Genomic DNA, 15,187 nt, shown 5'->3' with positions numbered 1-15,187 from the left:
CCATTTTTAAGGCAAATTTTCCAATCTTTTTGGCGGACAAGTATATTATTGTGTTATACATTTCAATTATTAGAGAAAAAAATCAAAACCAGATTGCTGGTTATCACCAACCATGTTGTCGTTAAATCGACATCTTCGGGGCGTCGGACTGCAAAAACTTCTCAAGAATTTTGTCGGACAATAAGATACTTTCATTTCAATTCTTATTACCAAACCCTCCCAGAAAAATCAGCTTGCTGGTTGTCACCAACCATAATGTCACCAAATCGACATGTTTGGGGTGGGGGACAAACCCAAAATACCAACATTTTTGTCGGACAAATTTTTTGGGAGGTTTAAAAAATATATATCTTCCATTTAAATTTTACAAAAAAGTGCTGGTCATAACATTCCATGTTTATTGATTGACTTGTTTTTCTGTAAATCACGGGAAAACTTACCACTGTTGAATTTTCCTCGTAGTCAACTCGTCAAACTTAAGCTGCACGCAAAGTGCAGTTACAGCTGCAAGTTACAGCTTGCTGGTAATCATTTTTTTCTTTGTACGTGGGCCCGTGGACTATAGGGCCCGTTTGGGAATTATCCAATTCAGAAAAACTTTTTATGAATGTTTTTTTATCGGATTTTGATTTACTTTGAAGGTCATGACGTGCTACTAACGGTCCACCACGTAATATTGACATATCTTCGACTGTTTGCGACGTGGTACTGACGAACCATATATTTCATGACGAAATATCGACCATCCGCGACGTAATATTGACGTTCATATAATTACGAATATATTTTACTGAATTTTGACTACTTCGGCGATCCGTGAAGTCATATTGATAGTCCACGACTTAATATCGACCATTCACGACGTGATATTGACATTCTACATAGCGAACGTGTTTCAATAAATTTTTACGATTTTGGTTGCGGGGAGAGCCTGCCGTGTCGGAATTATTTTCAAAGTACGTAAAACCTCCATGCTGTGTTTATTTTTGTCCCGAGAAATTTAGTTTATCTATAAAACAGCTGACTCTAAGGATATCCGGATATCCAATATACGAGAGATCGTCGTCCTGGGAAAATATTTACTTCAGGCTCGGTTTAGGTTTTTTTTTTGAACGGTGGAGATCGATGTGTTCAGATCCGGTGTTCTAGCCGGATGATGAGTTGCTGCAACTAGTTTTGGTCAAAGTTCCACCAACTCTAGTTGACTGACGCTGGGAGTTTACCTGCCAACTTCATTTTCATTCGCTTGTTTTTCCTCGACGTTGCATTTCTTTTTGTTTCGGAGAAATGTTTTATAATCCGGTAGGTATTTCAATGTACTTCGGATTCCCGAAATAGACCAGGTGTCGGGTCTATTTATAAACCACTTGAAAAACGCAGAATACGCTGATACTCTTAAGATTGTATTCGTCAAATGTCTAACAAATGACTGGACTGCCTGGCTGCTGCACTTCAAAAGGGACGTTTTTGTTTCTAGGGCGTTTCCTGCGGGCTCTACCAGATTCGTGTCCTGCTGCGAGACGTGAGTTCTCTTGAGAGCCCCAGTGGGCTTTGTAAATAAAAACAAGCAAATAACGACGACGTGACAGTTGTCAGTGACGTTTTAATATCCGGTTACGGTTTTTTTTGGGTGTTACGCACCGTGACGCGTGCACTAAAAAAATACACTCTGTGCCCACGCTGCGAAAATGACGATGGAACAACCTAAACAGAAAGTTCACAAAAATACTTAAGTGGAACTCGTGGCGTCAAAGCTTTTGATTCAGTTTTGGTGTTGATGGGAGAAGACAAAAATACTTCATATTTTGATTCGAGGAAGGAAGGACAGCTTTTTTTTAACCTATAAAGGTGTTTCGGCTAAATTAAATTGTATTTGCCACGCATTTTTTGCTTCTACGAGTGTTATTATGAAAGTGAGGCCATACTTATTTTTACTTCGAAAAAAAACAGCCGCTGGTACGTGGGTTGTCGGGATGACTAGTTGTTATCTTGTTATTTTTGTGTAAGTGTGTGTGTGTGTGTGTCGTTATATAACCCTAACCTACAAGCCGAGCCACTTACCTCTATCGACAAATTATCGTAAGAAAAAAAAAAACGTTACCAAGTCCGGCTGTACTTGATTGCTGGTATACACTTCGCGCACAAGGCTGTTGCGCACTCCTAAGGGATTATTTCACGCTGCTGCGACTACTGACGAGACACTTCGGTATCGGGGTGGTCATTTAGCTGTGCGGTGGCGATTTTTTTTTTTTTTTTCGAAAAAGTCGTCGCTGGACTCGGCAACTCTCGCGCGTCGCGTCTCGCTTGCGATTTTCGCGTTTTCTGACTGATTTTCCCGAGCAGACGCATTTTCAGAATGGCGCGTATGTCAGAAATAGCTGCGGCTATTTCGGGAAGCGCCGTGACGCGTCTCCGCCGCCCGGAGCGTCGCTAGTCATTCGAAGCATTCCGTGGGCTCCTTTATTTCGCTTTGGGACGAGCTTCTTCGGCGGTCGAAATGGAGAAAAAAAAATCATCGGGAACGGAATTTGCATAGGAAAAAAATTTAATGGGGAACGGAAAAATTTGACACTCTGTGTGTGGGATAAATCGACGGCGTCGGGTCTGGTAATCGCGCAGAACGCGCGGGACGACGCTGTTAATTAAGCAGTTAAGTAATAGCGAGTCGTTATCCTTAGAAAATATATTCGGGGTGCTTAGAACTGCACGAAAAAAAAAAAAACTGTTACAAATTTATACGGTTGTAGCGTTGTTGATTATAATTTATGTAGAAAATATCACTACAAATTATTACACTTTACTTAAAAATTTTGTTTGGAATATTGTATATACTTTTTTTATCTTTACTGTAGTTATATTTTGCTAAAAGACACACATAATTGTGTATTTACAGCCACATTGTTGAAAAACTTTGGTAAAGTTTATAGAATTTTCATTGGGGTACTGAAAAAAATGTGTTCCGCAGATTATGCACATACATATAAGTTTTAATGGACAATATTTAAGTGCACAGTTAACAAAGGAATTTATACTCCAGTCGAATTAGTTTGAACGTGAAAAAATTATATTATTAGACATTTTATTACNAAAACTATTGCACCTACAGCGCCCACTTTTGGCACACTTTTAAAGTATGACAAAACCCTCAACTTGTCGTAGGTTTTATGAAATTTTAACAATAAATGCGATAGTTATAAACAAATTAAAGAATGGGCACTTTTCTTGTTTTTTTTGCGATAACTTTTTTGTTTATTAACAATTTAATTTAATTAGTCTCATTTTGTAGATAATTTTATTCCCTACAAGTTGTCTGGGAGTCACTTTTCGCTAAAATTGATGGTTTTCCCTGCTAAGTGAAAAAACTGTTTTCCTCACTTATTTGTTTAAATAGAAAAGTTGGCTAATAAAAGTTTTTGACTCGCGAGACGAGAGATGTCTTGTATTATGTTCCTTTAGACAATTTTACAATAATCTCGCGGATAGGACTTTTTTCGAGTAAAAATTTAATTTGCCTGGTCTATTCGTCGTTATTGTGGAAAATAGTGTATAGGATGAACCAAAAAAAAAAAGATAAGGTGAGCCAAACAGTTGATTAGTTCAAACTGTTCAGATATGTGCTTGAAGGTAATTTTTACCACAGGTTGATACATCTTTTTAATAACCGTTTTTTGCATTACAGTAAAAGCATGTTTGTCTTTCTCTTCTTCGTTCTCTGTGTTAAACCTGCCCCTCAGTATTCGCGTAGGCAGAGTTGGTGAATGACGTCGTCATGTGGCTGCAATGTATCCACGCTTTCGGGAACCCGTCCAAATTTTTAATATCGATCCGACATTAAAAATGCGTTTTATTAAAAACATAGCGATCTAAATGTGAGATTAAAACGTATTTTCGTTGAAAACAATCCGAATTACTTGGACGACGGCCTAAATGTCGACGCTGTTTAAATATAATAGCGAAATATGGGACCCAAGGGAAAAATTATGGTCGATGTGTCGATATCGGTGTGCCGTTTCGTAACGCCGTCGAGTCTGAGTGCGGCTACATTGTTCGAGTGGATATAACTCTTATTTTTAGCCTTTGGGAGAATTTAAATAAATTTGGAATCCGTTCAAGCGCAGTGTTTATTGCCGCTGTGAATAAAATTTTGTCGCTCCATGTGAAAACTTTCGTCGTCACTCCTCTGATCCGATTTCTCCTCAACAAGTATCTCTGTGCATAATTAAACTGAAAATCCTTTAACTTACAACTGTAAAGTACAAGTGAAATGAAATGTACAAAAAAACGTGGGGAAAACTACAGAACCTCATGATTTTAGATTGTAAAGTTAGTAGTCCACGGACCCAAGTACAAAGAAAAAAATGATTACCATTATTACCAGCAAGCTGTAACTTTGCGTGCAGCTTAAGTTTGACGAGTCTCCCAAGATTTGACTATGAGGAAAATTCAACAGTGGTAAGTTTTCTCGTGATTTTCAGGAAAACATGTCAATCTGGCATAAACATGGAATGTTATGACCAGCACTTTTTTTTTAAGTTTAAATGAAAGATATATTTTTTTTAAACCCCCCAAAAAATTTGTCCGACAAAAATGTTGGTATTTTGAGCTTGTCCCCCAACCCAAATATTCGACATATTTGGTGACATTATGGTTGATGCAGCAAGCTGATTTTCCTGGGAGGGTTTGGTAATAAGATTTGAAATGAAAGTATCTTATTATCCGACAAAATTCTTGAGAAGTTTTGCAGTGCAACAAATTTATTCTAATTGTTTATAAAACAAAAATTACAGTGTTTTTGTGGTACTTTTTGCAGTGGTAAAAAACAATTTTTTTGTAATAAAATAATTTCTTCCAATAAAAGAAGTATTTCTCTTTCATATGACACCCGCAGAATTAAAATATCTTGGTAATTTTGCGTGTCAAGNGTAACCAACATGTGTGGCAAAGACCGATTCGATTGACTGTAAAATTATTGCTCCAGATACTTGTTAATTAATTTCGATCGTTTTTTTTGCTAATTGTTTAATTACTAAACATTAATTTTAGAAGTTAATATCGTAGATATAGGTTCTAATTGGTCCAAAGAAACGTATCGAAAAAGAAAAATTTCAGAAAGTTGAAACGAAGTAGCCCTTTACAATCAACAAAGTAGGATGTGCAAAACAGAGTTATAAACAAAGTGTCCCAGGGTCAGGCAAAAACCGCTCGGGAATTTGCTCTTTTTGCGTTAAATAGAGCGCGTATATTACATGAACTGTCAATATCAATGTAAAGCTTTCTGAAAATAAAACCCTTTCTATAATTGTCTCTAAAATCGCGGTCCGATACGTCCAATTTTTTAATCGTTAATTTTTATGATTTAACTCTAAAATAATTTTTTCTAAGCCATTAGATTGATTATTTAAAATAATGAAAAGTTGTGTTCGAAATTTTGTTTTACGACAAACATAAAAAATCACGTTTGCTTTGTGAAATTGTTATTGAAAATTAAAAAATATATCTATTTCTCTGAAAAGATAGTTTACATTTGTTTGTAGTTTGTAGTTTGAAAAAAAAAAAAAAAAGAATTATAGAATTCATTCATTTTTCTGCTTATGATTTTTAAAATTTCAGAAATCATCTCCTTAACTGTTAATTTTAATGGTACAAGAAATAGTATATTATGTTACTAGGAGTAGAAGGCGATCATTATGTGTTGAGCCCAAAAGTTTGCTCGCCGAGGCGTTAGCCGAGCGTGAATATAAAAAATTACTAATTTTGAAAATTTATAGCGGATAACGCGATGTTCAATCTCAGCACAAAATAAAATCAGTAGATATGTAATGCTATTTATTTTATAGATTTTATACATTTTATACATTTTATTGATTAATTAAACATGACAGTTTTAACCATTTTATTCATGAATAAAAAAACAAATGTAACAATTAAGTATTTTTCTTTAATTTGAATTAAACGAATAAACATCTAAATTACCTACATGTCTATCATCAAACTTTATTTATTAACATGAATATTAAACGTGCAATTTTGTATGGTACAGTTGTTGATATTTAAAGCGCTGCTGGCTGTCTTTTCTTCAAAGTTTACAGTTCTGTCGTTGAATACGTTACTTGTAATAAGGTTCTCAGTTTCAGTGTTAACAGTTGTACCATTTGTCTTGTTAATGAAAGACCCTTTTTGTTAGTGGACTGTATTTTTGTATTAGAGCAGGAATATAACTTGGGAAGCAATCTGACAGGCTTGCAGGAGTCGCAGTTCGTAGGTCCTTTTTTTATTTATCGGACTCGAAAATATGTAAAATGTGTCACTATGACAGTAAACAACCTACTCTCACAAAAAACGAAAAACAACGCTGCTATGTCTTGACCACCATTATTAACAGAAAAGTCTTCGATTAAATTATTTTCAGGATCAATATTTACAGTTTCGCTTGATGTACTTGGTTCATTATACTCTAATGGGTTTAATATTTTCATCGCTATCTGTTTCTTATTGTTTACAGAATNAGCGAGTCGTTATCCTTAGAAAATATATTCGGGGTGCTTAGAACTGCACGAAAAAAAAAAAAACTGTTACAAATTTATACGGTTGTAGCGTTGTTGATTATAATTTATGTAGAAAATATCGCTACAAATTATTACACTTTACTTAAAAATTTTGTTTGGAATATTGTATATACTTTTTTTATCTTTACTGTAGTTATATTTTGCTAAAAGACACACATAATTGTGTATTTACAGCCACATTGTTGAAAAACTTTAGTAAAGTTTATAGAATTTTCATTGGGGTACTGAAAAAAATGTGTTCCGCAGATTATGCACATACATATAAGTTTTAATGGACAATATTTAAGTGCACAGTTAACAAAGGAATTTATACTCCAGTCGAATTAGTTTGAACGTGAAAAAATTATATTATTAGACATTTTATTAAAAATTTCAGAAAGTTGAAACGAAATAGCCCTTTACAATCAACAAAGTAGGATGTGCAAAACAGCGTTATAAACAAAGTGTCCCAGGGTCAGGCAAAAGCCGCTCGGGAATTTGCTCTTTTTGCGTTAAATAGAGCGCGTATATTACATGAACTGTCAATATCAATGTATAGCTTTCTGAAAATAAAAGTTTAACCCTTTCTATAATTGTCTCTAAAATCGCGATCCGATACGTCCAATTTTTTAATCGTTAATTTTTATGATTTAACTCTGAAACTATTTTTTCTAAGCCATTTTGTTTTACGACAAACATAAAAAATCGCGTTTGCTTTGTGAAATTGTTATTGAAAATTAAAAAATATATCTATTTCTCTGAAAAGATAGTTTACATTTGTTTGTAGTTTGTAGTTTGAAAAAAAAAAAACAATTATAGAATTCATTAATTTTTCTGCTTATGATTTTTAAAATTTCTGAAATCATCTCCTTAACTGTTAATTTTAATGGTACAAGAAAAAGTCAATAGACCATTCGAGTCGGCCTTTGGCACACATGTTGATCATTGGTTTGACCATTATTTCCATAAACATCAACATCCATCTCTCTCTGCAATAATAATGAATTTTCGAAAACTGATTTTTCCATTTGTACCTTTATTTTACAGGTAACAAATTGGTGAAAGATGACCTTCAATTGTAGGTAATTTAATTGCCTAAAGCATGAAATAACTAATATTCCCATAGGTCGTCTAGATTTTCGTGTGCAGTCACAAAAAGTGATACTTATTTGCAATTTGCCAACCTAGCGCCACTTCTTCCGAGTTACTTTTTGGAAATTATCATTCTACCCGTCATAAAGTGCTATAAAATGTCTACTAATAATTATTATTTGAAGTTTTCAGATTTTATGATATAATTCGATTGGAGTATTAGGAAACAGTATTAAAATGATGTTAAAAGCGCAAAAGCCTGCTTGTGGTCAAGTCAGGTTTCAATTTTTTTGAAAATTTTCTATAAAGAATTTTAAATAAAACCACAAAAATGTGCTATAGTATGTGTATTTTTTTAAACGCTATAGATATATTATTTATCTACTACAAATACAGAGGTAGATATAAATTGTAGAATTCAATATTAGTAAATTTTACTACAATAAAAATAAAAGTACTTTACATTCTCTTCTAAAATTATAGGAAAAGGTATCTTATAAATAACACAATAAATACAATTGCGACAGTTTTTTTGTACAATATAGAGAATCTCAATAATATTTTTTTCGGATTTTAAAAAACTACATTTTTCAAAACATTGTATCGACAATTGTAGCATTATTATGTTTACTTATAATTATATGGAAAATACTACTAATTATAATTTATTTAACACATATTGCACAAAAAATGTACTATTTGAAACATAATTTGTAGAATTAATTATACGAAAACACAATTTAAGATTACAATCTTGACAGTTTTTTATGCTCAATGTGGGGGATCACAGTAATGTCAGTAATTTTCTTAAAAAATGTTTTCTGTCTTATTTAAATTGTCAAATTCGTCTAAGTTGTTTAACTTGCACTTAAAACCGCAAATAATTCTTCTCGGGTTTCAAGAAACGATAACTTGCCAAATTATTCCCGGGTAGTTGTTTTTTATTTCACCGCCCTGTATACTAAAAGAGACCGGAAACCGGAATTCGAAAGCAGATTTCTCAACCGCCCGACAGAGGCGCAACCTTGGTTTTACCTTTGATACATCGAGCTTTTTCATTAGATGTCACCTTGTATTTTATTAATATCTGCACACCAGTTTTGTTTTTTTTACCTTGGTCAGTTAATATCGGATCTATTGAGATGGTCATTATTATTATTAATGCCAATACACTGCCGTAACATTTATTTAATTAAAACGGTACACTCTATGTACGTATATTAATGAATTTCTTGTCTGTTTAACCGCGTACCTTGTAGATATGCTGACCGTCCCTGGTAGAACGTGTACGGGACAACTTGACATATATTTGAATGTTAAATTTTAACGTTAATAGTAATTATAGTTTAATATGTATACATATAATAATACTGGCGTTTGTACATGTACTGAGGAACGTATCTGTTTCCTAAAAACTAACATTTTGTACTTTGACACAGTATTCCCTAAAATAAAACCGGTTAAGGCTTCTCCTGCCACTGTACCTTTCTAGAATTTGACATCAGTGAACCAGCCCTGTCGAATTACCTTTTTTTCCTTTAATTTGTTTATTTCGTACAATAATTTGCTTTGCGGTCAAAATAACGTAAGGCACAGTGGTTGTTTATACAGGGTGATCTATAATTCCCACTTTATTGCGATTTACGTATTTACAGGGGCGGATCTGTTTTGTGGTGGATGTGAGAGAGGGCAAGCAAATTTTTTCTGGATTACCTTCAGTACAATTCACATAATAAAAGTGTAGATCCCTAGATCTGGGCGAGGTCCGGAACATTTTCAAAATTGCAAAAATGTTTAAAAAATTTTAAAAAATGAGTTTTTTAATTATATCTTGGAACCTACGCATTTTGGAAGAACATTGAAGAGGAACAATGTTTTAGAATTGAATTTTGCACAATATACTGCAACTTAAAAATGTTTAAATTTATTATCGATATTGCAAAATAGCAATAATTGATGAAAAAAGGCAAAATAATCGTTTTTTGGATAATTTTTTTAAAATATTTTAATTGCTCCGAGGGCATTCTAATTTTGGTAAAAAAACTTTAAAGTATAATAAAACAACACACTAAATTTCATTAAAATCGGCTATATAGTTTTCTCAAAATAATTTTTTGAAAAAAATTTTGATAAAATTTCGAATTTTCAAAATGTTGCACAAACTTGAAAATTTTTTCACATAGGAAAAACCACTCAACCTTTCAAGTGGTTTTTGAAAAATTGAAATCGGTTAGTTAGGAGGGTCCTAATCAATTGATTTCAATTTTTCAAAAACCATTTGAAAGGTCGAGCGGTCTTTTCTATGTGAAAAAATTTTCAAGTATCTAGATGCTTTATTTGAGGCTGTGCAACATTTTGAATATTCGAAAATTTAAATTTTTTTTCAAAAAATGATTTTGCGAAAACTATCTAGCCGATTTTAATGAAATTTGGTGTATTATTTTATTAANCGATATTGCAAAATAGCAATAATTGAAGAAAAAAAGGCAAAATAAGCGTTTTTTGGATATATTTTTTTAAATATTTTAATTGCTCCGAGGGCATTCTAATTTTGGTAAAAAAAACTTTAGAGTATAATAAAACAACACACTAAATTTCATTAAAATCAGCTATATAGTTTTCGCAAAATAATTTTTTGAAAAAAATTTTGATAAAAAAATTTCGAATTTTCAAAATGTTGCACAGCCTCAAATAAAGCATCTAGATACTTGAAAATTTTTTCACATAGGAAAAACCGCTCAACCTTTCAAGTGGTTTTTGAAAAATTGAAATCGGTTAATTAGGAGGGTCCTAATCAATTGATTTCAATTTTTCAAAAACCATTTGAAAGGTTGAGCGGTCTTTTCTATGTGTAAAAATATTTAAGTATCTAGACTAGATGCTTTATTTGAGGCTGTGCAACATTTTGAAAATTCGAAAATTTAAATTTTTTTTCAAAAAATGATTTTGCGAAAACTATCTAGCCGATTTTAATGAAATTTGGTGTATTATTTTATTATACTCTAAAGTTTTTTTTTACCAAAATTAGAATGCCCTCGGAGCAATTAAAATAAATATTTTTAAAAAATTATCCAAAAACTTGATTTTGCCGTTTTTTCATCAATTTATTGCTATTTTACAACATCGGTAATAAATTTAAACATTTTTAACTTACAGTATATTGCGCAAAATTCAATTCTAAAACTTTTCTTCCTCTTCAATATTCTTCCAAAGTGCATAGGTTTCAAGATATAAGTAAAAAACTCAGATAAAATAGGTATTTTTTAAAATTTTTAAAGTTTTGCAATTTTGAAAATGTTCCGGACAGTAGTCGAATGTAAAAAGTACAATGGAATCATAGCGTACGATTAGATGCAAAGCAGCTGAACATCGACGAAAAACTGAATTTATTGAGAAAAAAACATCTTGAATTTTTTTTTGCAAATAAAATTTTCCAAAGACACATTTGCTCAACTTCCGACTTCTCGATATTGCCTTATAAAATTTCTATTTTGTTGATTATTATTTCTCTGCGATATTTTTTTTTAATTAATGTTCAGGTGTTTTTCTGATAGTATATTCTGATTCCGCAGTACTTTTTACTTGTGTATAAAGACAAATATGCAATAAAAAGAGAATTATGGATCACCCTGTACAGGGCATCGTATTTAAAAAAAACAGCAAAGTTTTTTCTAACCAAGACAAAGAATCAATTAATTGAGGGTTCCTCAGTACCAAAATGCTTGCTTAGAAAGGTACCAAGGGTTTTTTTTTAATTTGTTTACGGTAGTTGTGTCACTTTTTAAAATATGTCAATAAAACTTGACATGGAGGAAAACTTAGAGATCGCCAAGAATACCTTAAACCATGTTTTTTGGAATGTCTATATTCTGTAACAAATTCTTGTTTATCGATAAGATGGACAATTCTTGAGAATAATAAATTCATTTTAATATTTTACAGCAGATTTAATGTACACAATGCATATTTTGAGCTATTCTGTTCTAATCAAACTTCTTTTTTATTGTTTTGTTGAATTTGTAACTAAACTAAATATTTTTATTCTTTAAAACCTATGTCTACTTTTCTCAAGTTCTCGTATAAGCAAGAGAAAAAACTATTTGAAGTGTTCTTAGCAACCCCATTGCTTTATGTCAAAAATAAGCTTATAACCGTATTTGGCTTTCTCAAAAACTCCGTAAGGCTACATAAGCATTTTTCTCTGTTTTGATCAGAAGAAGCTTCGGTTACATTTTCCCACTTAATTTGTACTAACTAAAGCAGCTTGCTGATGAAGGGCGCCGTCCCCTTCTGCAGCCTGTTGTGTTCGTCGGGCGGCGTCGCCTTGGAGCCGTCTCCCTTCTTCTTCTTCAACAAGTCCACGTAGTCCGGGTGAGGGTCGTAGTGTGGCCACTTCTTTATCTCCTCGTAGAGCACCTCTCCCGGACACTCGGTGCCTTCCCTCACCTGCCTGTGACCCACCAGGTGGTAGTCCTCGGCGATGTGCCCCTCTCGGACGCCCATGGCGATGAGCTTATGCGCCGCCGCCAGCTGGCGCTCCGGGGGCAGCGAAGCTGCGGAAGTTTCCGTAAATTAATAATTGGAAGAGTAAACGTCTTTAATTCCTTTAAATTTAACTGTTTGATGTGAAAAGGTTCAAAAATACAAAAACAAACAAGAAATAATTGGTATGAAAAGGTATGCCACTGCCACTGGGTAATACCGATTGGCAATACCAATATTTGCCTTTCAGAGCACATTTGATGATATTTTTAATGTTTAATAATATTTTTTCTTGAGAATGGAAGAAAACCGCAAATATCTAAGAAAATCGAAACTGTAACCCCCCCAATGTTTATATCGGTGAAAAGAAAATTTGACTTTCTATAATATGGTGCAAAAAAAATAAGGGGTGTTCCATTTGAATTTAAAAAGTTTTGTCAGTTTTAAGATTTGAAAATGTAACGTAAAAAAAATGGTTGGTTTTCTTCAGGTGAACTTGATAGTGAAAGGTAGTCCATCTTATGTTTTTTGAGTTTTCCGTAAAGCAAGTGAAAGCTTCCTGAACGAAGAAAGATATTAAGGAATTTTCGAAACGCTTGCATCTGTCAAAATTTTTAGAAAATGATGTCGATTACCTTGAAAACGGTTGGTTATATTTAGATACAAGGAAGCTTTAACATTTTTTGACTTATTTTTAACGAACGAATACATTGAAGATGGATTTTTCGAGACAAAACGTCTGAATCTGGTTCAGGCTGAGGCAATACAGTATTGGGAGTCTTCAAGGCTTGCCAAAATTGTAATAAAATTTCCAGGGTCGTATTTAAAAAACTGAGGCTGATGATGGTCCTGGAGAGATGAAACGTTACATATAAACATTGATTATGCCATTAGATAGAGGACATAAAGTGGCTATGAGAGAGTGTACTTCTTTTTTCGATATCACCTCAAACAAGGCTGAAATGAAACAAAAACGGATTTCCAAAATTTCGGTTTTTTCCAAACATTTCGAAAACTAATCATGTTAGCCTTGACTTTTTAGAGGCATAGTCCCCTGATTATGCAACTTTGCCCCCATCCCCCCATTTGAGCTACTTCGTACCTCTTACCGTTTCCGTGATCCCTGTAGTGAGAAGCGAATTTGCAACAGCCTGTATACAGGGTGTTTGGAAAATTTGGTACAAAATATAAGGGGGTGAAAGTAGAGCCAGAAATAATATAAACAGTTCCAATAAACATTGGTCCTCCAGAGCACCGTTACTGAGATATGGCCCTCCAAAGGGGTCTTATCATTTGGATATTTTTTAAAACAACTTTGTTTCTGATTAAGATAACGGAATGAAAATTGTAGGTAATAATCATACCATAAGGGTCTTTAACTACCATAAGTTTCATCAAAATCGGTTATAAATAAGGATAGTTTTGTAAGTACTTTTAACAGAAATTTTTCGATTTTTTTTTATTCTTTCGAATTAGCAAGCAAATAATATTATTTTTTAATGAATTGGACTTTTTTGAAGAAAAAATGTCTACTTTTTTTTCGAATTCTGTGTAGTTTAGTCAGAAACAATTATTTTTTAAATAATATATGGCTCAGAACAGTAACTTTTTTTAAACATTTTCACATATTAGGCATCTTTTATAGTGTCAGTTTCATTGTAATGATACAAACGATTGTCACTTTCGCGTGCTATGATTTAAATTCTTATGTCTTTTTATTTTCTTAGTTGTAATTTTTGTGCTCAACTGTGCATTTCATTCGATTTTTTTACAACCATGAACCATCATGCTTTTACTAACCGTGAATATACCGATATGCATTTTATTTATGGTTTCTGTAATGGAAATAGTCTAGCGGCTCAAAAAGAATATCGGCATATTCACGGTTAGAAAAAGCATGTTGGTTCGTGGTTGTAAAAAAACCGAATGAAATGCTAAGTTGAGCACAAAAATCACAATAATAGGAAAATAAAGAAACATAAGAATTTAAATCATAGCACGCGAAAATGACAAACATTAGTTATCATTACAATGAAAATGTCACTATGAAAGATGCCTACTATGTGAAAATGTTAAAAAAAGTTACTGTTCTGAGCCATACATTATTTAAAAAATAATTACATATTTCTGACTAAAATACGCAGAATTCGAAAAAAAAGTAGATACATTTTTTCTTCAAAAAAAATCCAATTAATTCAAAAATATTATTATTTGCTTGAGAAGAATTTGCTTCAAAAAAATTAAAAAAAATCGAAAAATTTCTGTTAAGAGTAGTTACAAAACTATCCTTATTTATAAACGATTTTGATGAAACTTATGGTAGTTAAAGACTCTTATGCTATGATTATTATGTACTATTTTCATTCCGTTATCTTAATCAGAAAGAAAGTTATTTTAAAAAATATCAAAATGATAGGACCCCTTTGGAGGGCCATATCTCGGTAACGGTGCTCCGGAGGACCAATGTTTATAGGAACTTTCTATACTATTTTTGGCTCTACTTTCACCCCCTTAAATTTTGTACCAACTTTTCTAAACACCCTGTATATGTTAAATATTTAAATTTTTGTCATTAATTAAAAACAAAAATAAATCTATGAATAATCGAGAAAAATTCATAGATATTACGTAGAAAACATTCCATTTGAATGAAATGAAGGAAAAGGACGAAAAAACATAATTCTTTCGAAGAATCGAAGAAAAAAGTAATGGTAGTGAATAATGTTGTTCTACTAGTTTATTTAACTGAAAAATCAAAAACGCTTAAGAGTATGGAGTCTGTATTCGATGCACAAAACAGTGCTAATAGTCCAGACGGTATCTGTTTCAAAAAGCCATATTTGGGTGAATCGTATATCCACGGAGATTTTTGGTTTTTTGGCTTTCAAATATCACTAGAAATGAAAATTTTTCTATGTGCATAAAAAACAACGTGGGCTTAATTTTTGGCGGCACAATATGTTAAAAAAATTCAAAAAATGTCATATTTTTCTTCCTATTTAATTATGTATCTTTTCAAGAGTTGATTTTAGGCGAAAATGGAAGAGGAAAAAAATGTTTGCAATTAA

At 32.6% G+C, this 15,187-nt stretch overlaps 3 protein-coding genes across 8 annotated transcripts in view; 1 reads left to right on the top strand and 2 right to left on the bottom strand.

The window, feature by feature from the left end:
* LOC108903325 (glutamic acid-rich protein) overlaps nucleotides 1-2,365 on the bottom strand; it is a 35,877-nt gene extending 33,512 nt beyond the window's left edge. For 2 of the 5 annotated variants that reach the window (XM_018705454.2, XM_018705456.2), the window contains exon 1: nucleotides 2,062-2,365. The gene's annotated coding sequence lies outside the window, so the exon portion shown is untranslated. The remainder of the gene's footprint in view (nucleotides 1-2,061) is intronic. The other 3 variants (XM_018705459.2, XM_018705458.2, XM_018705460.2) reach the window with 3 other exon arrangements.
* LOC108903327 (trichoplein keratin filament-binding protein) overlaps nucleotides 1-15,187 on the top strand; it is a 62,605-nt gene that overhangs the window by 33,745 nt on the left and 13,673 nt on the right. The window lies entirely within an intron of this gene.
* The window catches only part of LOC108903331 (peptidoglycan-recognition protein LB), a 10,403-nt gene continuing 6,081 nt past the window's right edge, over nucleotides 10,866-15,187 (bottom strand). For both annotated transcript variants that reach the window (XM_018705466.2, XM_018705465.2), the window contains exon 3: nucleotides 10,866-12,190. In XM_018705466.2, coding sequence (XP_018560982.1) covers nucleotides 11,892-12,190 — 299 coding nt within the window. In that variant the 3' untranslated portion in view covers nucleotides 10,866-11,891. The remainder of the gene's footprint in view (nucleotides 12,191-15,187) is intronic.

This window comes from Anoplophora glabripennis, unplaced genomic scaffold (genome assembly GCF_000390285.2).
Source record: "Anoplophora glabripennis isolate ALB-LARVAE unplaced genomic scaffold, Agla_2.0 scaffold103, whole genome shotgun sequence".
NCBI lineage: Eukaryota > Metazoa > Arthropoda > Insecta > Coleoptera > Cerambycidae > Anoplophora > Anoplophora glabripennis.
Note: the sequence above shows the minus strand (reverse complement) of the source record. Positions and strands in the feature narration are given on the sequence as shown.